Here is a 26,638-nt window from a genome sequence, read left to right as displayed (position 1 = left end):
CTTGCACAAATTTGATGCCTGGTCATCTAGTCTCATATCATGCTTACATAATTCTTGAATTTCTTGACTTCTGCTTAGTTATAAAATAAGTTGTTTATATTTTAGGTAAGAAATTAGATGCATTGTTCATTTGTTACAGGTAGTTAAGAATGTATGTACAAAAAAGTGTCATATAAATTTAATTTGTATATTGAGACAAAATTTTGTGTAATTGATTATTATTTTTCTTTATAGTCTAAGACACTTATCATTCAAAGTAATTTATTACTACTGCAATATTTTAAAAATATTTTTCTGTTTCAGCTTACTATTTGGTAGGTTTATTGTTAGTACTGTTATTTTGTTTTAATCTTAATTTGTTTAATCTACTCTGAGAAATATGTAACTGGTTTATTTATTCTAAGAAATTGTCCAGTATTATTTAATTGATGTTTGACATTTAATCCCCCTGATTTTAAAAACCATAAATATGAGGACTAACGTGTGATTTGGACTTGTTTTGTTTCTGGACTCTTATTTTCTCCCATGGTTTTTTCTCTTGTCTCAATACCATATTGTTTCAATTATTATGGCCTTATGTGTTTTGATAATTTTACAGAAAAATCCACTAATATTCTTTTGTATCAATGTTTTCTTGGAATATATTTTGAGTAAATATTTTAATGAGTAAAGACATTGAGTAAATATGTCTTTGCGCATATAGCTATAATTTTTTTCCTTTATTCTCTCTACAAAATACTTGGTCTTCACCATGGGTTTTGCTCTCTGAGTATCTTGTTTTGATTCAGCTTTCAGTCAGATGGAATTTGCATTCCAGGATGTATGTTTACTTTGAAAAATGTGGCATATTTTAAGGGAGTATCTGAGAAGTTCTTCGTGTTTCCTCTTGACACGTGAATGATAACTTGGTCACAGATAAACGGATTTGGATGATAAGCAGTAGCAGTGCCTGGTTGTCTTCAGGTTTTCATGTGAGAGACCCATCCAAGGCCTTTCTTCCTGTGTGAAGCTGTGATCTCCACAGCCTACCACACTGCTCCTCTACCCCTTTTCCTTCTTTTTCTAAACGTTTCATTGAGTGCTCTTACAGCTCTTGTTACAATCCATCCATCACTTCTTTCAAGCACATTTGTCCATAGGTTGCCATCATTAATTTCTAGATATTTAACTTTCTAGTGAGCGCCTCTTCACCTCCCCCCACCCCCCGTGGCCCCTTGATTATTTATAAATTATTATTCTCTTCATACTTTACCCTGACCACTGTCTCCCTTCCCCCACAGTTTCTGTTGTTGGTCCGGGGGCGGGGTGGGGGTGGGGGTGGGGGGGAGGCAGGGGTTTTGCGATTTGAGTAGCATCAATAACAGTTTGGTGTCTGTACATCCTGATCTGTTGCTTTCCACTGTTAGAGTTTAAGATACAAGCTTCCAAAAAGCATGCTTTGTTCTCTTCTCTTGACTGAGTCAATAAGCACGAGAGGCAGCTCTCAAGATCTCCACTTGTTTTCCTCCTCGTTTCATTCCTCAGGCATTTTGAGTCTTCTCCCCACTGGTTTTCTTCTTCTTCGGTTACTTAATGCTTTCTTACTGTTGTCCTGCTGGAAGGCAGTTTTCCATCTCTGCCTTATTACACATAGTTTTCCATCTCTGCCCCCTTCAGGTGCTCCGGAAGCCTTTCTCTTTGTCTCTCCCTTGAACTAAATCAACCTCCCAGAGCTTCTCTGCATGCTGTCTAGAGTTTACAAAGCATGAAAAGCATCCCTGTTATTTCCCACTTGGATTCTAAGTAAACAGCAGGCAAGGTTCCTGGCATCAGCCTGATGAACATGTATGGGGCGGCCTTCGGAACTTGGCTCTCACACAGAGAGTTTCCCTCTCTGCTATGGCGCTCATCCTTCACCTGGCTGTAATAAAGCTGATACCTTGACACCTGGATACAGCCTTGTCAGTGACTTTCAAGCCTCAGGCTTCCCTTAGCTCCCGAGAGAAGCAAATTAGCTGTTGCTCTCCACTTGACATGCCCTGCTGTTGGCCGCCTCTCCCAGCGTATCCCTGTGCTGGTGCACCTGCAAATAATCATGGAAATCACACACCTTGGCACCAGTAATTACCTCCAGATCCTAATGTTCTGACGAGGTGAGAATTATTGGCTTTTCTTTCTGATGGGGCCCTGGTATGTTTTAAGCACAGTCCTATCATAGAACCCGGAGTTTCTTAAAACCTGGCCTGTAGTAGCATCCACATCGATACATCTAGCTGGTTGAGAAATACGTTCTTCCCATGCCCCCCTCCAGGCATCCTGGCACAGTCTCTGGAGTAGAGTCTACAAACCTAGATTATCAACAAATGAGCTTATACCCAGGGGCATTTAAAGAGTACATTTGAAGAACAGTGCTTCTAGGTCTAGAATACTATGAATTTTTTCTTAGTCAATATATGTATTTTTCAAATAGGAATGCTTCATTCTTATTTACTACAGGTGGACATGTTCTTAGTAGAAAAATTCAACCAACACCAACATGTTTAAAGCAGAAAGTAGAGGTTCCCTGTGGCCCCGTTCTCTACCCTTCTCAGAGTAAACTATTAATGTATGGCCCCCTAAGCTTTTTCTATTAATAGAAACACTTGCAATGCACCATATATAATTAATAGGAATTATAGTACTGTAAGATTGCAACTGTTTTATTCAATAACTGTGTGGGATAATTGACACTGAGGAAAATATGACTTGGGACTACGTTCCCTGACTTATAACAGGGAATCTGGAAAGCTAGTAGTCCATGGTAGGAAAACCACCACGTTGGTAAGTTAGAGATAAAGTCCCAGTTCATTATCCTGTTTTAAATAACATTCCCACAGATTCTCCCCTAACAGCTGTGCTGCCTTAAAGTGAGCGCATGGTTGATTCTGTCTCCCTGTAGAAGCAGACTCTTTGGTCATCTCCTCCCACGGAGCACCCATCCCCCCTCAGAGCTTCCCCCAATGCAGGTTCTTAGGGTTCCTCACCTGTGAGCCCAAGCACTTTACTGTGGTTGCCACCCACCTTGTGACCTATGTGAATACTGACTGTGCATGTCCTGTGGCTGCCTACAAATATCCTAAGATAGTAAAGACCCTCTCTCTGCGCTGACCTGGCTGCTGAGACCATGACTGCCCCAGAGGCGAGCATGCTACCATCAAATGTGTCCGACTCCTTTATTTTACTCTCTTATCTTCTATGACTTTACTATGACCTCTATATATTATAGCCACACAATTGCGTCAAAGGGCCCCTGGATTTTCAGAGGCTGGTTTACTCTGATTTAACTGTGGGAATTTCTCTATACTAATATGAGGGAGTTGCAAAAAAGTTTGTGGAAAAAGGTAATTATGAGATAATGGAATTTTCCCATGGATATTTTGAAGTTCCCTTGCATAGATTGGTCTACCTCACACTCTGCTGTACAGATACACCAAAATATGTGTATTCTGCTAAGTCCATATTGATATGTATTTAAGGGATCATGAGTGTTTTACCAGAAGTAGCTTCTTTGTGTTTATTTTTGTCCATTTGTGGGACTCCCCACCCCCCAGAGTTCTGTGATGTAGAATTATTCTGACAAAGCCTAAGCAATTTCTTCATTTTGGTTAGACTATTCAAATCACTCTTATAATTTCATTTGCATGTGTTTGGATGATTTACATTTGAAGTTCTGTGGTCAATGGCGCTTAAGTCTATCATTTTATTATTTGTTTTCTTTTTTTTACTTAATGGTTCTTCCTTTTTCACTTTTCCTGACCCTCTGTGAGTTTCTTCCATTCTCTTGTAGTCCTTTTCAAGTTTATATGATTTTTAATATATTGCTTTGTATGCAGTTTTTAAGCGTTTGCACTAAGGGTAAAACATACACTGGCAATAGTCTGTAAATACCAACAGTTTACCATTTTAATTGGAATATACATTTCATCATAAATTTGATCATAAACTAGGTGCCTGTATACTCCTTTCTTTGTGACATATTTGTGTTAAATAGATCTGATAGATTCAGAATATCATACTTTTTGCTTTTAACAGTCAAGCCCAATTAAAAAAAAATTCAGAAGGAGAAAAATACTTTTCCCTGATAGGTACTCTTTTCTTTGTTCTTTCTTTATTTCCTATGTCTGATGTGCCCTTCCATTCCATTTTATTTCTCTCTGAAGCCTTCTTGTTCTCCTTTGACTTTGTTTTTGAGCCAGTCTCCTATTGAGCAAGTCTCTTAGCTTTCTTTCATCGGAGAATGCCTGCTTTTCACCCTCATTCTTGTCAGACATTTCAATAGAGAGAGCATCTCAGCTGAACAGGGTTTTGTTTTGACTCTTCACGTTCAGCACCTGAAACGTATTGTGCCATTTCCTTTGGCCTCCACGGTTTCTTAGGAGATATCTACTGCCTATGAATTGTTGCTCCACCACAGGTAATCTGTCATTTCTTTCTAGCTATTTTCAAGGGTTTGTTTTTCCCCCCTGGAATTCTCAGAAGATTGATCATGAGGTGTCTAGGTGTGTGTTTCTGTATTTGTGTGCGTTTAGCTTCTTGATTCTGTGTGTATATCTTACTATGCCTCTAAAGTTTTCCCTATGGGTCTCTCAAATCTGCTGTTAGCAATGCATTAGTTTTCCTTTTTCTAAACACCAGTGACCTGAAGGCAACGTCTTTTTGATTTCTCCTAAAAGTCCTGGAGGCTCAGTTAGTTTCCTCCACAACCTTTATTTGTCCTCTGTTGTCCATAGTTGCTGTTGTTCTTACTTGGTCACTATTTTCACATCAATATCTTCACTCTGCTTTTGATCCCATCTGGTGAGTTTGTGTTTTGAGATTAATTTTTAGTTCCACCATGTCCATTTGTTTCTTCTGTTATATGTTCTGACGTTTTGCTGGGATTGCCAATTAAAAAATTATTTCAGTAATCTGCTTTGCAGAAGGCAATGGACGACAGTGGGAACGCAGGATTCATTTGTGGGAACAACGTAGGAAATAAGCCTCCGGCGAGCTCCTTCTCTCCCCAATCGAGGGAGGTGGGGGGACTAAACAGAGCGCATTGGAGAGCTGACTTGAACAACTAAAACCTCGTTAGTTGATCCCCACTCTGACGCACACTGGGCCTGAGCTGGTTTCAACATTTTCTGTATTTTTGCTTTGTTTGTTCATATTAGGGTTTATCTCAGTGCTGTTATGTCATTCGGGGTATCCCTCTTGAAGTTGTGCTATATGTTTTTTCAGATTTTCGGTATATGAACCCAGGATTGATGAACCTATAGGGACAGCAACTAGAATAAGGGTTTTGGAAGGGGGGTGTACCATGCTGGCACAGGGGAGCCGCTGTGGGTAAAATGGAAGACAATGTCAAGGAGTCCAGGAAGGAAAATAATGTTTGGACACGGATTGTGGTGGCAATTTATAATACTGCTTAACATGATTGAACTATGGAATCATATGATATACGCATGAACTCTCAATAAAATAACAGCAGTTTCCATAATTGCTGACTGAGGCTTTGTTATGATAGCTGCTTGTTTGTTTGTATTTTTGGCTTTTGCTTTTTTCCCCACCTAGGTATCCAAAGCGCTTTGTAATATGAGTAGTGTGGCCTATTGTTTGCCTTGACCTTGAAATGGAGATGGCCCTGGTTGCTGGTATGAGGAGGGATTCTAAAGTGCATCCTAGTCCTTTGCATAAGGCTCTGCTTTCTCATGAATTTTTTTCTTTCAGGGGCTCAGTGTGTTTCGGTACCTGGCTCACTTTTGTGGGTTGTTGTTCAAGTGTCAATTCGGTGTGAAAGACTCTACCATGCTTCCTGGCAGGCCTTTCCTCTTTGTTTCCCAGAAGACCAGACTCCATTCATCCCTCGGGGATTTTGTGCCACCAGAGAAGAGGAGCTGCCATGCAGTAGGCAGAGGATGGCAAGAAGAGTTTCTGCCACAGTTTCTGCCCGGACAGGAACCCTCCTCTTTAGTGAAGAAGGAAGGAAGCCCAGTCTCTGCCACTGGCCACACAGTGTTCTGCTCACAGACCGGGTGAGGGGAGGGGCAGCTCTTTGTTCCTGCAGTAGAGCTGGTAGGAAGGTCAGACTTAACTCCCCTCCCAGTAGTTCTGAATATACAGATATTTGTGCCATCTCCTTCCTACATCGCTCTTCTCCTGATCGCTTCTCCTGATCGCTTGATGCATGCTACCACTTAAAGCAAAACAAGACAAAACAAAAAACATCCAAATGTTATCTTTGAACAGGTTCGAGGAAAATAACAGGTATACTCTATTTACCCAATTAGGTACCTTGACCTGGAATTTAAATATGGAAATGCTAATTAAAATTAGAATTTGACTGTATTTTAAAGAATTCTGGTACTGTGTGTTTGTATTGACAGAGGAGTTATCGCACTTTGTAGGAATACTAAATAATTAATTATTTTGTTGACTTTGAAAAATAAAACAGTATGTGATGTTCACACAGTACTTAATGAAAAGACTTCAGTGTCTGACATGTATGCATTAACCAGAGAATGCCAGGATCCAAATAATCCAATGTTGTATGATGATGTCGCAAAGAAATCACGGATTTACCATTCATGCTTTTTTTTAAAACAAACTTTAAGGGAGCATCTGAAACACTGATAGCAAGGAACCTCAACATTTCTATGAAAAAGTCTTAAAAATAAATGTAGTAAAATTATAATTTAGAAATATAACCCTCGATGTCTCTGTGTATGTTTTTGATATTTTTATTTGGATTTTGGGAGACAGGGTGGCTAGACACCAGTCCTTTTAACTCTCTCTTGCCCTCTATCAACTATTAGAGAAGAAACAATGAACCACGTAAGCACTTAAATGGCAATGTAAGTGCAGAGTTACACACGCTATCTGCCCTATCACTCCTGTTTACTTGGAAAATTATGCTGGTTCTTGAAGTTTCATTTTATGTCTACTTCCTCCCTCAAGCAAGATTAGTCAAACTCTTTTTTATCAATCCTTATGCCATGGTCTTCGCATCACCCAGCTTCTGAAAATATTTGCTCAGCATGCAGCCTAAGTGTGGTGAAAGGCTACAACTCCAATGCACAGTTTTCCCGATTTTAATCCATACTCCATCACCCTGTTCCAGTTGGAAATTTGCTTCTTGGTTTATGTAGAGATTCTGCATGAGCACAATTAAATGCTCTGAAATTCTCCTCTCAGTGCTATCCAAAGCTTGCTTTGATGCCTATAGTTCAATGCTTTTGCAAAGACAATCAAATACAAGTAAACATCTTCCTGGTATATCTGACATCAGGAATTATGTCCTTCATTCTAAGACCTTTGACCAATCCAGCTTGAAATTCTTGTTGTTCCCTATCAGTGTAATGCAAACGATTTTTTTACTTATCTTCTGCAAAATTTCACTTGCATGTGATGTTACATTGTTCAGTGATTTACACATTCTGGTTTGTCCCTTTTCTTTGGGATTTCTTTCAGTCACTTGGCCAGGTATCTGTCTTCTAAATCCCTTGGCATAGACTAGTACGTGCTTCCAGTACTGCAGCAGGTTGGTGGAACGTTTCAATTAGTATTCCATCAATTCCCAGAGCCCCCAGTGCAGCTTGGACTTCTTCCATCAATACCACCAGTTACTGATTATATACTACCTCTTAAAGTAGTTGAACATTTTTGTGCATTGACTGCGTATTTTTTTCCATCTTCTTTCAATGATTCCTTCCTAATTCAATATTTCCCCCCATAAATTCCTTCAATATTATCACCTCATGCATGAATGTTTTCTTCAGTACTTGCAGGTAGAGAAGTGCTGAGCCAGTTCTTTTGTTTGGGTTTGCTAATTTCAAGTGATGCATGAAGGAAAATCATACAGTTGATTGCATATTCTTGAGTTCCTAGATTTTTATAATACAGTAAACACATTTAATTGTCTTCTCACTTTTAGGGTTGCTGGAGAAAAATAACTATCGATGACTTTCTTCCATTTGATGAAGATAACAACCTATTGCTTCCAGCTACGACTCATGACATTGAGCTCTGGCCAATGCTTTTGTCCAAAGCGATCATTAAGCTGGCAAATGTCGAGTAGGTAGAATGAAGCGCTGTCAATGATTTTTGATGAACCAAATCATACATTCATAATACACAGCTTTACTAAAAACCAATAAGCAATACCCTCTTCAAACAATGTGAAATTTCAAGTATATTAATAAGCCAAAGCCACAGTTTAGCTTTGTACAAGTGTCTCTGTTTCTTTAGATGGAAAATAGAAAAATTGTATTAGTCATGTAGCCAGCAAGAAGACATATTTCTTCCATAAGAATTAACTAAGATTTCCTATGTATTACATACAGTTATATACCCTATGCATTATGTAAAATTAGTCTATGCATGTGTCCCATCCAATGTATTCCTATTAATGCAAAGTTAATCATGCAAGGTGGATAATAGTGTTTTGGTTTAATTGTTGCAATAGATTGTTTTGTTGGGGCACAATTTCTTCATGTCAATACTGAATATTAAATGCTGGTGTCCAGTGACATTTTACATTCTGTATATATAGCAATACTTTACTAGTCTGAGAAAACTTAAATTATTCTCAAGTACATATACTCCTTTTGATTTATTAACACTAGTATTGTTGAATATATTTTGGTGAAAATTGCTCAATTTTCCTCCATTGTTACTGCAAACTCTTCTTGAGTCTTATATTCCTACATGACAGGTCACATGTACGATACATGTTTGCTATGATCACTTCCCTTAGCTTCTACTTTGAGAGACCTCCACTCATCCTATCCTGGTTTTATCAAGGCCATGAAGCATAAGTACTTGAGTTGGCGATGCAAGATGCAAGAGAGCTCTGTACTGGTGCTCAGTGGGAGACTCCACACACGTACCCGCAGGAACTTGAATTTGATACCCTTCCCCTCCTGTTGTGTGTGGTGGCATTGGGAGTTCAACAGAAAACACCCACATGCTTTAGCAGACAAGTTCAGCCATTTTCTCAAAGCTCATCCCCTCCCCTCCCATAAATACAGCACTGCCAGTCGGAAGTCACGTCTGCTTTTAGTGAATTATCTTTCCGTGTGCTTCGTTTTTCTTCCCTAAGCCTTCACAACGGTAACCATGCCTACTGCCAATCTCCTGGTCTAGCCTTTCTCTTGCCCACCCTCACTTCCCTGTGGGAAACTGTCCCCGCCCCCCAGGCTTACAGGCTTCATTCCAATGATTGTTATCAACACCCAGCCCAGACCCATGCAAGTAACTGAACACACCACACACTTTGGGAGTGGGCGCTGTCTTGGTGGCAGCTAGGTTTGCAAGGGAAAAAATTTAATTTCAAGCTTCACTTGAATTCTGGAAATGAGAGGTATAAAGCTAGTGTGATCGCGTGATTGAATTAGATCATTGGCGTGGTGTTTTGTGTTCACAGTTACCATTAAATAGACTTCTAGAGTCACACGAGTAAGAATCCCCAAGCCAGGCTGATCGCCGGTTCTTTCCTGTCTGCCATGTGCTTTGGCAATATTCAGCTGTTTCTGTTGCTGCAGTGTGTATCATGTGTCGTCTGTATGGTCCCTATATTCTTGATGATAATTTTAGCCTGTGAATGATTTTCTTTTCCTTGTATATCTGGTAACTCTCCCTTTGTGCATTTTCATTTTTAGCATCCATGTGTCAGACAGGCGAGAGCTGGGCGAGTTCACCATTATCCACGCCCTCACGGGGTGGTTGCCAGAAGTCATTTCTCTAAAGTAGGTTTGACCATCAATCGTTCATTTCTGCTTTATTTTCTTTCTCACCCAGTAATATTTCTTTTACTGACATGTTCTTGGTCTCTCAGAAAATCCCAGGAAAATAGCTCCTGATGGTATTATATAAAATCCCTTGAGAATTTCAGGATACTTTCTGGTTTGTTTGTTTGTTTGTTTGTTTAGCTACATTATTAATTCAATCCTTAAGTAGCTCATGTATAAATGGTGAAATATTAAGGCTTAACATCAACAGATTTGTAAATCTGTAAAACATACAGATTTCCCTTTGTTCATATTCTTATTTCCAGACAGAAACACAAAATCTGCTTTTAATTAGTCTGAAATACTGGGGGATAATTAATAATAGTAGAACACAGTAGACATCATGTACTTTTAATTTGTTATGTATAACAGAATGCCATAGTCCTTAATCATCCATGGAATCTATATTTCCATTATATCATTACCTACTCACATGAGGAAATTGAAGCTCAGAGATATTAAATTTCCTAAAAGCAAGCATCATTTGTGGGGAGAGACGACTTGATTCTAAGTCTTCTGGGATTTAAAACACATTTTTTCTCTCACATGATTCTCTGTATGTGACTTTATTTATCTGTGTCCCAAGGCAATTCTTGGAAGGTGCACGAGGCCTGCTAGCCCTGATCTAGTTCTTCTAGTCTCATAACGAAGGGGTCATTTGTTATGGAGTCCATCAGCCCCAGATGTCACAGTTCTCTTCCGTTTATCACCCTCCTTTCCTGGTTGCTCCAGACAAATAGAGAGAGATTGTTGTACCTTCAGTGTTCGAGTGCAAGATTCCCTGGAAGACTCCTGGTCAAAAGAGGGGAAGCGCTGAACAGGAGTTCAAAAACTCTTAGAATCCAGACTTCTAGAGCATGGACGCTGACTTCTGAATCACCTAAACCATTGATTTTATGCAACCTCTAAACCTTAAACCAAAAATATCCCCTGGAGTGATTGTAAAAATCAAACAATAGTTCAGTGAAATCATTATTACAGTTATGTCAGCACGTGTATTGTTTGGTGTCTTGAAACCAGTCATCTGCGTGTCTTAAACACTGGGCTGTCTTAAGAGTGATCTGAGTGCCATCAATTTGACAACAGCAACTCAGACGATGAGGTAGGAAACTCAAGGGGCAGTTAATTTATGCTAATGCGTGTGGGGGGAACCCCAAAACTGAGGACAAAAGTGGTGCAGGACACGGAGAACATAATCAGTGTGACTGAATTGTTCACTTAGAAATTGCTCATGTTCCACAGTGTACATTTTCAAGAGTGACAGCAAAAAATATGTGGAAAGTTTCAAGTGATAAATAGAAAAATTTCAAATGTGAAGGCATGGACTTGTCTAATTTTAATTTTAAATGTCAAATTAAGGATTATTACTCTTGCTTTCATATTTCCGATGCTGTAAGTCATTGTAACTATCAAGAGACACGAAAACATCCGATCCCTCAGGATGGAAACAGAGGCAGGCTTCCACAATTAGTCAGAGTAGAAAACCAATTAGTAAAAATTGTGAAGTGTCTTTGTCTAGAATCATTTAATTATATTTCCAAATAATAAAGGGGCCACTTGAATAATTAATAATAAAAGGAAAGATTTGATGGAGTTTAGATATCCATGGTACATGCATTATGGCTGCTTATTAAAAGTTTAAGGGAAGAATATGATGGAATCCTGATGGCGTAGTGGTTATGAATTGGACTGTTAACCACAAGGTCACCAGTTTGAAAGCACTGGCTATTCCTCAGGAGAAGGATGAGGCTTTCTGCTCCTATAAGGGTTACAGTCTGGGAGACCCACAGGGGTAGTTAGTTCTACCTGGTCCTATAGGGTTGCTGTGAATTGGAATTAATTCAATGGCAGTGGGTTTGATTTGAGTGGGTTTGAGACTAGTGTAAGGTGGAAAACTTGAGCATTGGTGTGCGAACTATCTGGCTAGACTAAATTCTGACACCTCTGCTTTCAAGTTCTGTGAATTGTATCTCTCTAGCATCTGTAAAATAAGCATAGACATACCTTAGGTGGTTGTTCTGAAGATTAGATTAGTGAATGAGTTTCAGGAAAAGTAACCTAGTGTATGGTATGAAAGTTCTCGCCCTTTCTGAATGACATTTGCTGGATTGTTTATTGTTTTCTGGAAATATGCATGATAGTGAGTAATCCACCTTTCCCAACAGGCGTGGGTTATATAGAGAAAAAAATAGGCTAACCACATAATCACTTTTTACCAGTTTTTCTCTAAATAAAAATAGAAAGTAAACAATAGGCACTCCTGTTGGGCACTCCATCAGGGGTTTGTAAGATTGTTCTTACATTCTTATGAGGATTTGAATTACCATTCTACCATGGTATGTTAATGGTGTATGCCATACAAATTTAAATGAAAGGGATGCTATAAAGTGACACATAAATGAGAAGAATAGCTTAATGTAAAATTTTGAAGCAATGACCAGTTGTCAACAGTGCAGGCAGTGGTCAAGAAAGGCCTCATCCAGAAAATTCTGATTTGGTTGGATCCTTCATATTGCCCGTGTCGGCTTAATGAACAGGGGTCTGGGCATATGAAGCATTCCTAAGGAGCCATCGTTTTGTGAAGGCTGAGGGGAAAAAGAGTGGTGAAGTTTCAAACATAGATCGACAGTGGGCTGTCCTCCACAGGAAAATTGATTCATGCACTTTGTGTCATTTCCAATAACTTCTCCCTTCCCACTATCCGTGTGAGTGCCAAAAGGAGACGCCAACTCTGTTTGCCATTATTGGCCTTACCTCTTGGGTTCCCAAATTTTTTGCTATTGGAAACAAAATTCCAAATTACCGGCAGTGCCATAAGAATGCCTTCTGGCTCATAGGGGTCCCTATTGGCTTTCCAAGGCTATTAAAACGTATGGAAGCAGACAACCTCATCTTCCTGCCAAGAAGCAGTTGTTGAGTTTGAACCACCAATGTTCACTTGCCAGCACATCCATGTGCTCCTCCACTTATCTCTTCCAAAGCTCTGTAGAAATAGAAGTACCATGAATCCCAGGCATGAGTGGGTATTAGAATTCTGAAAATTACACATGGAGGGGTGACTGTTTCCCTGCACACTATTGGTGTGGTCCACCTGTGGACATTGTACTTTGCCTTTACACCCTCAAGTCTAATGGTTCAAGACAGTCTGTGGCCTCATCTGTGACCAAGGAGTATTTCTTTAAGACAATGTAGCTTTTTATTGGTATATAATATATATGGGGAGGGGGGAACCAGACACACACATGCTGACTTTGGAATCAGAATGATGTGAGTCCTGTTACTTGCTGGTTATGTGACTTCATAAAGTTTAACACCTCTTTAGAACTCAAGCTAAACAGTGACTTTAACCCTCGAGTCGCAGAGCTTTTGTGCATATAAATGCAAGAAGACAACAAAGGGCCATACTGAATAGTCCTTGTTTTACATGCAGTCCAATGAGACATAGGAAACCGCTCAGTCACTCAAGCAGATGGCAGATGCACTCAGAAACCAATCACTATTTTCTAGCCATCCATTCACTTTGCATTATTTTCTCCTCAGGGAAAATCTCTTAATGAATGAGTGGAATATACCCATCGTCTTTATCTTGTTCTTGCAGTTGTTGTGTGCTGTGGAGTCCATTCAGACTTAGAGTTACCCGAGAGGATAGAGTAGCATCACTCGCCCCGTCCCCGCCCCCCCCGCCCGGTTTGACAGTCCACCATTTCAGGAGGTAGCATATGAGCAAGAACCAATGGTGCTGAAGAAAAGAGTTGAAGCCTCACTGAAAACATTAGCCCCAAATCAAGACCCCAGGTGTTGATGGAAGACCAATGGAAACATTTCAGAATGCTAAGGAAGCACTAGAAACAGACACTCATGATGCCAAGGAAGTTTGGAAGACAGCTACTTGGCCAACTGACTGGAAGAGATCCATGTTGTTTGGTAAAGTGGAGGGGCAGCACAGGATGGGAAGGCCCTCAAGGAGATGGAATGACATCCTGGCTGCAAAATTGGCTCCATAACAGGAACACATGTGAGGCTGGTGCTAGACAGGGGGGTGTTTCATTCTGTTGTTCATAGGGTGGCTGTGGATCAGAACGGAATCAATGGCAGACTCGAACCACCACCGCCACCACTGTATTTACCATTGCAGTTTTCGTACTTCCTTCTCTGGCACACCAGGGAAGCAGTTTTCCTCACGACCAGCAAAGGCTGGAACATTGCTACATGCTGGGGCCACTTTTCTAGCCATCTCTCCTTGGATTTTCAGGTGAGATGGCTAGAAACACTGCCGTGAGGAATTTATATTTAGCCTCAATGAGACATGACTGACCTGCTGCACCCAACCACGCGGATATCTGATGTAAGGTCTTTCGAGGCAGGAGAAAATAATAGCTCATGTCAACCCTCGAGGGCAATGCGTTTAATATCTTCCAGAAGCAGAAAGAAGACTTGCTCGCCAAGTTAGAGACGAGGCCAGGGAGGAAGAAAGAGGGTGTACAAAGATCAGCCAGTGAGGACGAGGGTAAAGGGGTGAAAACTCCATTCAGGTATAGTGGTCACCCATGGAAAGGTTTTAAGAAGATCAATGTGATCTGATTTACATTTTAGAAAATTACTCTGACTACCCTGTCAAGCATTAACTAAAGGAGGCAGGGCTAAGGAGAGGAGTCTGGTTCATTTTCCAGGATGTTTCTATTATTTTGTCATTATGTGTTTTTTTTACAGATGTCTGTGGTTGTATATGCTGGCCTGAATTTCAGGAGAGGGGCTTGAGTGGTTTGGGGCTTCCATCTATGTGTGGTGAACTCAAAAAATGGTTATGCTAACCCCACCCCACTGAGGACAGAGGAGATAAATCACAAGAACACAGCAAGGAAAGCACTGGGAAATTGAACAGTGGGCCCAGGAAAGAGGGCGCTCAAAGGAGTCTGCAAGTCATTTCTGTAAACGGTGGAGAACTAGGTTAGAACGGCATTATGGGAGCCTCAGAGACGTGTTTAAAGGAGAGATTGATCAGCACTCCCAAATTCCACAGAGAAGCCAAATAAGATAAGGGCCTTCTACCTGAATGCTAATGGATGCGAAAGTGCCCGGCCCCTCTTATGCGCTCAGATGCGAGCGTCCCCTTTCATGGTTATTAATATGACTGAATGATCCCAGAGAGAACCACAGTGTTTTTGGTCCCCCTGCATCTGTAAAGTCTAGCACACAGTAGGTACTCATTCAAAGCTTACTAAATGAATGAACTTTAAGGCCATTTTCCTTTTAAACTCAGTATTAAAATAAGACTGTTTGTTCCTCTTAGTCGTCACATGGGGCAGGGTCAAAGCTTCCTTTGGAAATTAACGTTGCTTTCTTTTGTCTAAGCCCCAGTTATGTGGACAAAGTCTGGGAGCTCTTGAAAGAAGTCCTGCCCGAGTTTAAGCTTCCCGAGGAGCCATGCTCTGAAAGCAAAATCACAGTGATCGAGCCCAAAGTGAAAGAACCGGGGAGAGACGCTAGAGACAGCAAAGACCCGAAAGAGAGCAAAGAAGGGAAAGACCTTAAAGACACCAAGCCAGACATTTCTCAGACGACACTCAAAGTACTGGACAAAAGTGACAAAACGCTAAAGGGTAAGCGAGAGTAGATGAAATGCTAATGAGTATCGCATATAAATGTCTGAATGTCACCGTGGAAGGTAATGCTTCTTTATTGCCTTTCTCATTTCTTCTGGTGAAAACGGGCGTGCCATCCACACCCTCCTTTTCTAGAGCTGGGGAGTTGGTAATGTTGCTTATGATTCACTGTCTCTTGTTCTGTTTGGCTTTCTTTAAAAGTCACACGTGTTAGTCGATCAGGCGTGGGTCTACCTTCATAAAGGACTGCTCTTGAAAGAGTCCCCGTACCTCCAGCACGTATGACATGTGTGCCTTACACGTGGATACAAACCTTTGTTCAAGAGTGCTTCCCACGGAGTAAAGCAGTGCTACTGTCAATAGAATTTCCTTAAGCCCCAGGAGGATGATTTATGATATATAACAATAAAATGACAATGATGTCTCTAAACATGAACCAGTGACTTGAAGAAACCATATTACATAAATAAATTTAGGGCTCTCACTTGATTGTAGCCCTAACATAAGAGCAACTAGCTCTTGGGACTTGGCCCTGCCTGGTACTTGCCCTCATGAGGAGATCACTGAAGACATGGGCCCCATAACAAGATGGGATGAAGAAATCAGGTGTTCCCTAGATACCATGAAAATTAGTATCTGGGGTCTTAAAAGCTTGCCTCCCAGATGGTGAAAGATATGAGGATAATAATAATCTGTAATTTATCAAGGGTTTGCAAGGGTAGAAAGGCATGGGAGGGAGAGAAAAAGGAGGAGCTGATACCTAGGGCTCAAGTAGAAAGAAAATGTTTTGAAAATGATGATGGCAACAAATGTACAGATGTGCATGATACAATTGATGTATGGACTGTTATAAGAGCCCCCAATAAAATGATTTATAAAAAACAAAGTCAAAACTTATATCAAAGCAAGCAATCATCTAAGCGAAGAGTCAGTTATGTTAAAATGGAAGAAACACTCCAGCCTGTGTGATACAAGGACTATAAAAAACAAGACCCAGAAGCAGGAATGGTTCCAGTGTCCAAATGGCAAACATCTGGTTTTTGGAAAGCTCTGGATGATAGTGGTATCTCATCGTCCATTTACAGGTTCCCAGTGTGGACTGAGCCCCCAGTGCAGCCCCAAAGCCCGTAGCTAGGTGTTTGAGAGGCCTAATATCAGAGAGGGAGCGTCGTAAAGTGGACTCTGTGCCGCTGTGCTTAGGCTGGAATATAACGCCTTGTCATTTGACCTCCCTCTGGACCCAATGTGACTTTATTCTAAATTTTTAATAGTCTCTGGTTTTTCTTGGACTTTGGTCTTTCTCTGTTTCAGAGGTCATTGTTGCTGGGTCCTTGTCTGTTGTTTGCCCTTGTTTTGTGTGTTGGTCTGCACAGGGGAACCAGGATAGGTAGACTTTTGAAGAAAACAGGTGGGTCAGTGATTGCCTGGGGCACGGGAGGGGAAGGTGGGGGAGATGGCAAGTCAACATCAATGGGTGCAAGAAGGAAGAGAAGATTCTAAAGTTGATTGCAGCAGTGCCGCGTGGCACACCGCCTCTTGATTTGATTGAACCATTGAATTGTATGATGCTCATTGCAGCTCAATAATAAATTTTTTAAAAGGAAAGAAAATAAAAAGATACATGGAAACAGAGCAGCAAACTGATCCCAGACCACGAGAAGCTTGCTCTCTACCGCCCTGAGATCAGAAGAAGGCTGCCGCTACTAACTGTCCTGAAACACGTCCTGGAGAGAGTAGAAAGAAATACCAAAGAGAACCCCAAACCATAAAAGAGGCCAGATTTACTGGTTCCATAGAGCTTGATGGGGTGCTCAAATCTGTGACCCTTAGTCATACAATTCCATGATGAGCCTTGTAAGGTACAGTAACACAAGGAGATGTGCGTACCTGAGAATCACTAACCGGCAGAGACCAAAAGGACGCCCGCACCCAAGAAGGGCCTTCAGGAGGGTTAGGAAGGAGGAGGAAGGGAAATAGGGAACGTGGAGAGTAAGTAGTTTAAGTGATCATCTAATGGTGGCACTGAATTGATGAGATGAAAGAGAAAGTATTATGAATTACTGAATGGAAAAAAGTGAAAGGCAATCCTCTATTTCATACTTTGACGACAATAGTAAACTAATAAATCTACTATTGTATGGGAAGAGGCATGAAGTTTCCCATTTTTATTGAAGACTTCTTTTTACTATGTGGATCATTTTTAAAGTAGGAACTATATCAAGCAATTATTTATTTTGTAGCTTCTCAAAACTATTTCATATAACTATGCATATTTAGGCTGGTATGACCATTGCCTTGTAGTCAGTGCTGATTCATATCGACTCTGCAGGAGAGAGAAAGCTGCTCCTGTGGGTTTCTAAGACTCTACACAGTTGAGGGAGCAGACAGCCTTGCCCGTCTCCCACAGCTGGTGGGATGAACCTTTAACCTTCAAGGTAGCAGCCCATTGCTTAATCCAGTGATCCACCAGGGTGTCTTACGGTTTGTATAGTGAAGTAGAATTACATGTACTAAAAATATCCATTGTTATATGTTATCTCTTACTAGCATCTACTGTGAGCTTTGAAATATTTGTTTTATAAAATATTGATATTTTTTCAGAAATACTTATGATAAAGATGTCATCTACCAGCACTTCTCATAGTCTACTGCACAGAAATTATGACCTGAATGTTTCTAAAAATATGACAAGTCATATTTGTGATTGATAGCTGTCTACCATAGACTTTTCTTGGCGTGATCTAATCCTATTGAAGAAAGCAAATAAGGAAGTCTAATTAAATATGATCCTTTGTTTTGCGGGGTGGAGGGACAGGGGTCATAATAAAACATTCATTTATGTTTTCCCCTTTGAATATTTTTTTTAATTTTAACAATTTATTAGGGGCTCATACAATTCTTATCACAGTTCATACATATACATACATCAATTGTATAAAGCACATCTGTACAGTCCCTGCCCTAATCATTTTTTTCTCCTCTTTTCTTTTTTTACATTTTATTAGGGACCCATACAACTCTTATCACCATCCATACATATACATACATCAATTGTATAAAGCACACCCATACATTCCCTGCCCCAATCATTCTCAAAGCATTTGCTCTCCACTTAAGCCCCTTGCATCAGGTCCTCTTTTTTTTTCCCCTCCCTCCCTTTTCCCCCCTCCCTCATATGCCCTTGGTAATTTATACCTCGTTATTTTGTCATATCTTGCCCTATCCGGAGTCTCCCTTCCCCCCTTCTCTGCTGTCCCTCTCCCAGGGAAGAGGTCACATGTGGATCCTTGCAATCAGTTCCCCCCTTCCAACCCACTCACCCTCCACTCTCCCAGCATCGTCCCTCACACCCTTGGTCCTGAAGGTATCATCCACCCTGGATTCCCTGTACCTCCAGCCCTCATATGCACCAGTGTACAGCCTCTGTCCTATCCAGGCCTGCAAGGTAGAATTCGGATCATGGTAGTTGGGGGGAGGAAGCATCCAGGATCTGGGGGAAAGCTGTGTTCCCCATCGGTACTACCTCTCACCCTAATTAACCCATCTCCTCTCCTAAACGCCTCTATGAGGGGCTCTCCATTGGCCGACACTTGGGCCTTGGGTCTCCACTCTGCACTTCCCCCTTCATTTAATATGGTATATATATACATATACATATTCACATATATACACACACTTATATCGTTGTTTTTTTTTTTGCATGATGCCTTATACCTGGTCCCTTGGCACCTCGTGATCGCACTGGCCGGTGTGTTTCTTCCATGTGGGCTTTTTTGCTTCTGAGTTAGATGGCCGCTTGTTCACCTTCAAGCCTTTAAGACCCCAGACACTATCTCTTTTGATAGCCGGGCACCATCAGCTTTCTTCACCACATTTGCTTATGCACCCATTTGTCTTCAGCGATCCTATCATGGAGGTGTGCAGTCAATGATATGATTTTTTTTTCTTTGATGCCTGGTAACTGATCCCCCTGGGACCACTCGATCACTTCCATGTGGACTTTGTTGCTTCTGAGCTAGATGGCTGCTTGTTTATCTTCAAGCCTTTAAGACCCCAGTCACTATCTCTTTTGATAGCCGGGCACCATCAGCTTTCTTCACCACATTTACTTGTTCACCCACTTTGGCTCCAGCCGTTGTGTCGGGAGAGTGAGCATCATAGAGTTCCAATTTAATAAAAGAAGGTATTCATGCATTGAGGGAGTGTTTGAGTAGAGGCCCAAGGTCCTTCTGCCACCTTAATACTTGACCTATAAATATAGACACATAGATCTATTTCCCTATTCTCCTATATATATTTGCATGTACATGTCTTTGTCTAGACCTCCATGAATGCCCTTTGACTCCTAGCTCTTTCCTCCATCTCCCTTGACTTTCCTCCTGCCCTACTACCATGCTTCATTTCCACCTGGGCTAGAGTATACCTCTTCTCTAAGCAACCTTACCCTTGATCATTTCCCACCAGGCCTGCCACTCCCCCTTCTCTACCATTTGGGGTCCCATGTTTTTCACTTGTCCCTGGATTTGTTAACACCACTTCCTTACCCCTCCTACGCCCCCACCCCAAGTCCCCCCTTTGAATATTTTATTGCACATTACATGTTGAATTTGATCCGAAGACTCAGGGTCAGGTTGGGTTTGGATTGGTTGCGTGCGGTGTGAGGTGAAGATTTACATAGCAAGTTCGTTTTCCCATGAGTGGCTCATCCAGCGAGCATTCTCTGGCATTGGCAGCACTCGCCCCATTTCCTCCCTGGGTGCTCGGATGCCACTCACCCAGTTTCCCTGTCCCTCCATGCTCCTCATCTTGGATTCTTGGTCTTGTGGAGTCGATTGTTCAAGAGAACACATATGTAATGTGTGTATGGCGACCCTGTGCACTACAGAATGAAGCGCGGCCCTGCTCGGCTCCAGTCTCATGCATGTTCTTCTGCTGGAGCCCACTGCTGCAGCCGCTCTTCCAACCCAGCGTGCCTTATCAAAGGCCTTCTTTCTTGCTATCCCTACTTGCCAAGCATGATGCCCTTTTTCAGAAGCTGGTCTCTCCTGACCATGCCATTGGGATATAGAAACATCAGATATGGTGGGACATAGAAGTCATTGCAAGGATGGTGCAGAACCAGGCCACTTTTAATTTTTCTCTTGTCTAATTAAGTACGTGAGACAAAGTCTCACCATCCTTGCCTCTAAGGACCATTCTTGGCTGTACCTCTTCCCGAACAGATTTGTTTGTGCTTTTAACAGTCGATGGAAATTTCCATATTCTTTGCAGGCACCATGATTCAGATGCATCAATAACCTTTCACATGCCTATGGTCAGGTGCACTCAAGTCCTCAGAGTGACATCCTTGTTCTTCAACACTGTCAGAAGATCTTTTGCAGCAGATTGACCCAATGTAATGCATCGTTGACCTCTTGACTGCTGCTTCCATGAGCATTGATTGTGGATCCACGACAAATTCTTTGACAACTTCAACCTTTTCTCTGCTTCTCACGATGGTACCTGTCGGTCCAGTTGTGAAGATCCTGGGTTTCTTGGCTTGAGCCGTCATCCACTCCAAAGGAGGCAATCCTGGGCCTTCCTCCGTAAATTCTTCAAGTCCTCCTCACTTTCAGAAAGTCACATTGTATCCCCTGTGTATTGAAGAGTGTTCCCAAGCCTTCCTCCACAAGTAATATTGTTTATTTTATAGGTCAATTTATTATTTTAATTATTAATTATTTAATAATTTAATCAGGCTTCCTTATTTGCTTTCTTCTATACTTATAGGTCACTCCAAGAAAAAATCTAAAGTAGATAGATATCAACCAGACACTCAAGTGGGTACATCTTGGGGAAGAAAATGCTGGCATATGAGATTTTGATAAATCTAGTATATTATAAATATTTTATAAAACATAAATATATGAATATGATAAATGCTATCAAGAGATAAAAATGGCTGGATATTTTCTAGTATATTTAATTCAATTTTCCTATACAAGAATGACTGTTTAAATACATAATTATTTGAAATATATTTGAGAAGATCTGCTTACAATATTGAAAAGTAAAGATGTTTCTTTGAGAAATAAGGTACACCAGACCCAATCCAAGGTAATTATATGCACGCTAAGGTGGACAATGAACACCGAAGACCAAAGAAGATTTGATGTCTTCGTATCATAGCATTGATGAAGAATATTAAACATACCATCAACTGTCATGAAAGAGAAAAATATGTCTTGGGGGAAGTTGTTAGAATGTCCTTAGATGGGAGGATGGTGAGACTTTCTGGTACAAGCGTTGCCTATGTTCTCAAGAGGGACCAATTTCTGAGCAGAGCACTGTGCTTGGTGAGGTAGAGTCATCCGGAAAGAGGAAGGCCTCAGTCAGACGGACCGCCCCTGTGGCTACAGCAGTGGGACCTGGAAACTACAGTGAGCCTGGTGCAGAGCCAGGCCGCTTTCCATCGCATTACGCGCAAGTTTGCCGTAAGATTTAGGCAGCTTGAACGTGCCTAACAACAGCAGCAGTAGTTACATTGATTCTACCCAGCTCTCTTAAGTTAATTTGATCCTAAAATCCCTTTCTCTTGGCTCACAAATTAACATTCATCCAAACACCCATGCATTCATTCAAACATGACTCGTGAGTACTGTGCCAGCAGTATTTTAGGAATTGGGGATAATGTGGTGAATTTTAAAAAGGTAGAAGTCACCTCTTGGAGCTCATAGTTCATGAGAAGGACTGACATTATCATTCGTTTTCCCTGCAAGTTTATAACCACATGTGAGCTCATAAGCCTTAACAAAGAAATACAGGACAGTCCATGAGGAGGGATGGGGGAAGCACCGGGAGTATTGGAGGACATAGTGGAAGATGCATCTAGCTGGAGGAGAGAGAGTGAGGAAGTAACAACCTATCCTGAGGAGAGGCAGGGATCACATAAAAGCTTTGGTCGTGTCGTGTCAAGAGAGTAGAGAACTTAGCGTAGGGGACTTGAAATTGAGCATTAGAGAAGTGAAACCTTTTTAATGGGCATGCAAAGGAATAGCCAGAACATCTGGAGAAAACTCAGCAGAGCAAGTCAAAGGCGAAGAGTGCTTTTAGAATCAAAGAAAATATCTATGTGAAATATGATTACATTTCTCCATTGGATTTTGTGAGATGGGAGCTTAATGGGACATTGCCAGAGATGTAAGTGGAAGGTATTGGAGAGGGTTGATCAACAAGTGGGAAGCAGAATGGCTTATCGACTATTCTGGGAGAAGTTTGGCTAAGAAGATCAGGAGAGTAACAAGATGGAAGCTGGCAGGGAATATGGCTCCAGAGAGGATGATCCTAGTTTATTTACCTCTACTTTTGTTAGGTGCCAAGCAGTTTGTTCCTAGTGACTCCGTGTGTGCGACTCTGCCTGATCCTGTGTCATCCTCACAGTTGCTACTGGGGTTGAGCTCATTGTTAAGGTCACTGTGCCCGTCCACCCAGCTGACTCTCTTCCTCCTTGACATGGCCCTCTGCTTTCCCTACTGTGATGTTCTTCCCCAGGGACTCATCCTTCTTGATACCATGCCCAAAGCATATGAGACCCAGCCCTGCCATCCTTACTTCCAAGGACCATTTTCCAAGACAGATTCACTTATTCTTTTGTAAAGCCATGGTATAGTCCACTTTCGTTACCAACACCACAATTCAAAGGCATCAGTTTTTATTTGTTCTTCCTTATTTAGGCCCAGCATATGCGGCAATTGAAATTACCATGGCTTGGGTCAGGTGCACCTTAATATTCAATATGGCATCTTTGCTCTTTTAACACTTAGGCAAGATTCTTGGCAGTAGATTTTGGCTCATGCAATTTGTCTTTGATTCTTGACTCTGCTTCTATGGATGTTGATTGTGGAATCCTAATAAAGGGAAATACTTGACCACTTCAAGCTTACTACCATTTATCATGGTTATATTTATATCTAACAAGCAAGAGTTGAGTTTTTTAAAATGATTATTGAGAGTATTCAGCTAAGATGATAGCAACCAGGTATATTTTCCTGAGAACAGAGAAGGAAGATGTTTTAGTGTCCAGAGTAAGGGATTGTCTCAGATTAGCAACAGGCTGTCTTGGGAGAGGATGGATACAGAAATAAGTGGGTGGATCGATTAGGAAGTGAGAAGTTGAGACTTTCTGGAAAAGTCTTCAGAGTCTGGCTATTAGCTAAGAGTAAAGAGTAACATGTTGGTAGAAGGTAACAGTTTTCATGGGTGTTTCAAAGAGATGTGGGAAACGTTTGTATAACTGCGGGAGGATTATCTCCAGGATGACTCACCTGATAGTTTACTCAGAGTGGAGTATTGACATGTGGATTCGAATAAAGGACAGCGAAGCAACACATTTATTGAGAGTGTTATCCAAACCAGATTTGGGCAAACACTATTATATACATTCACATTTCTATGTGAAATAGCATGAATCTTGTTTGTTTTATGATGCATCAATTCTATATTATGAATTCTATTAATTTGAAAGATTTTAATGTACCAAAATAATATGTGAACTCATATTGCAATCCAAAATTCGTTTTGTTGTTTTTTTTGGTGTGTGTATGAGTCAGATATTTATATTAGACTTACACAAAGTAAAATTTTGATATTAATCTGTTTTTTTATACTTAAGTTTTCCAGATAAATACCATATTTTAAGTTACTTTTAAGAATTGAATAGAAATCTACTGTAAAAGCTAACATGAGACAGGCTTTATTTGGAGGCCCAGTGATATTAGTAAGTTGTAATTATTACAGTTTTAAGTTAAAAAGGAAAACCAGAGCAATGGTAATTAAACATTCAACAGGTAATGCAGAGAACGGCATGTCAGAAATCCGCACTTTGTGTGTTGGCAGTGGAAGGGATTCACAGTGAAACCTACATTTCTACCTTTGATGGTGGGGGCTTACCAGTTTCCCTTGCTAATTTAAAAAAATAATATTTGAGTTATTCTTCTCTGGTAGATTTCCACTTCTGAAGGTCTACTCTACTAGAAAATACAACTCTTCGGGGGAAGTTTTAAACCAAGGGTGGACATTCTTCAGAATAAACATTATATGAATGGAAATTCAGCTGGTGGGGGATAAGTTTAGGTGCAAGGATTTTAGTACAGAAGCTGTGTTGGCAATAACATACTGGATTTTGGATAGTGATTGGAATCAGGGATCCAACAGAAGATATTCAAGTATAGACAGGTGTTCCCCAAAGCCCCATAAGATAAAGAAGATTGGAGAGGTTTTTCATATTTAGGACTTAACTTAAAAACTAAAAGCTGTGCTGACTTTTGCTTGATTATTTGTTTTTAAAATAAGAAAATTAGCCTCACAAAATATTTCTTCATAGAGAAACAACATTCAAGTGATAGTCAAAATAATTTTACATAAAGAAACAATATTCATGAGAAAATTTAGGTGTAGCAGATACTAGCAGATACTACCTGTCTCATAAAACAATGTCAATTCCAAAGTTTTCTCTTGCTTTATTTTGATGTTTCAAATTAGTGGGGCGTGCTTATGGGATTACGTGAAATAATATTATTGTTAGGCCTTTCTGTCCCCAACATACTGACTGAATAAGTAACAGACGTTGAGGCTCTATAATGAAAAGATTTAATATAATTCTTTTAATATGTTAGAGAAAGCAGATGCAAAAGACCTTGGGAAGAAGAGGAGTAAAGATGGAGAAAAAGAAAAGGAAAAGGAAAAATTCAAATTCTCATTTCATGGTTCAAGACCCTCATCTGATGTGCAATACTCTCTGCAGTCCCTATCAGACTGTAAGCGTTTAGTCTCTTAGAATAATCATTACTTTAGTTGTTTCATAATTTATTTTAACATTTAGGAGCATAGAAATATATTTCCTTGTATGAACTATCCAAATAAGTTTGTTCAAGGTTGCCCATCATATCCAGGCACAGATGTGGATTTAAGTATGCACAAGATAGTATATATGAGACAGATGAAGTGTTCAGATAGAGCAACTTTTAGGTATTTTTCTGAAAAGCACTAACATTACATATATGATCCAGGTGCCAATCAAACAGAAAGCATCCATATACCTTGCTTACAGTGGGACTCCTGTCATTTTGGTTGTGGTTGTGTGCTATCCAGTCAACTTTGACTCAGATACCCTTTAGGATGGTCTGACACAGTCACCCTGTAGAATGGCTCCTTAGAGTTTTCCAGGTTATACATCTTGCACCAAGGCAGTCTCATCTTTCTCCCACAGAGCCATGGGTGGTTTAGAACAACTGCCTTTGCTGTGAACAGCTCCATATGTGTCCCACTGTGTCACCAATAGAGACCATACAGGACAGAACCAACCTGCCTCATAGGTCCTGCTAGGCTGAAACCTTGACTGGAATACATCATCAACTCCTTTCTCCATGAAGTAATTGGTGGATTCTAACAGCTGACCTTTAGGTAAACTGCCAAGTGGCCAGCAGGGCTCCATATGAACTGTCTTTTTAAAAAATCATGGAAAATGTGTATTTTGAATAAACTCTGAATATTTATTTTTTTTCACTAAAATAAAATTGTTCTAGCTTGTTAAAAGGTTGGCAATGTCTAATTTATCCAAATTGGACAGCTGGCCATTCTTCACAGTCTGGGAGCTTTGCTGAAACCTGTTTACTTTGTATGACCCTGCTGGTTTTTGACAGACCGGGGGCTCAGCTTCCAGCATTCGAGCAACATGTGTGCCGCCACTTTACAACCAACTGAGAGAGAAGTCAAATACATTTTATAGCAGCACAAATGGTGACTATACATGTGAGCATCTCCAGATGGAAGACACAGAAGTGAAATTGTCAATATCTGTGGGAAGATACAGTGGAGAAGCCCATTATTAGCATCTTACTACAGACCAAGGAATGAGTAGGGAACAGACCACCGGTTTCTCACAACCAAGCAAGTTCAGATTCAAACAGAGGAAAATGAAGACAAGTACATGAGAGCCAAAATATGACCTTGGGTATATTTCAATTGTTTTTCAAGAACATCTCAAAAAGAAATTTGTTGCATTGAACACTAAGAAGGGGAGACATGAGCTGTGGTATCACATCAACAACAACACTCATGATAAAGGGAAAAGATCACAAAAATGCAGGAAATAGAGAAAAGATAAAAGTGGATCTGAAGAGACTGACACTTGCTCTTCATCATAGATTAGCAAAAGCAAATTGAAGGAATAATGAAGTCAAAGAGGAACAGGAAGTGTCAAAGGATAGCTTG

At 40.6% G+C, this 26,638-nt stretch overlaps 1 protein-coding gene across 1 annotated transcript in view; it reads left to right on the top strand.

Annotated features, from left to right (window-relative positions):
- ADGB (androglobin) overlaps window positions 1-26,638 on the top strand; it is a 226,980-nt gene that overhangs the window by 47,605 nt on the left and 152,737 nt on the right. The window contains 4 exon segments of the mRNA XM_075553888.1: window positions 7,931-8,070; window positions 9,657-9,743; window positions 15,138-15,385; window positions 25,042-25,182. Coding sequence (XP_075410003.1) covers window positions 7,931-8,070; window positions 9,657-9,743; window positions 15,138-15,385; window positions 25,042-25,182 — 616 coding nt within the window.

The sequence above is a fragment of the Tenrec ecaudatus genome, chromosome 7, assembly GCF_050624435.1.
Source record: "Tenrec ecaudatus isolate mTenEca1 chromosome 7, mTenEca1.hap1, whole genome shotgun sequence".
NCBI classification, from domain to species: domain Eukaryota; kingdom Metazoa; phylum Chordata; class Mammalia; order Afrosoricida; family Tenrecidae; genus Tenrec; species Tenrec ecaudatus.
This window is presented reverse-complemented; position numbering and strand designations above follow the sequence as displayed.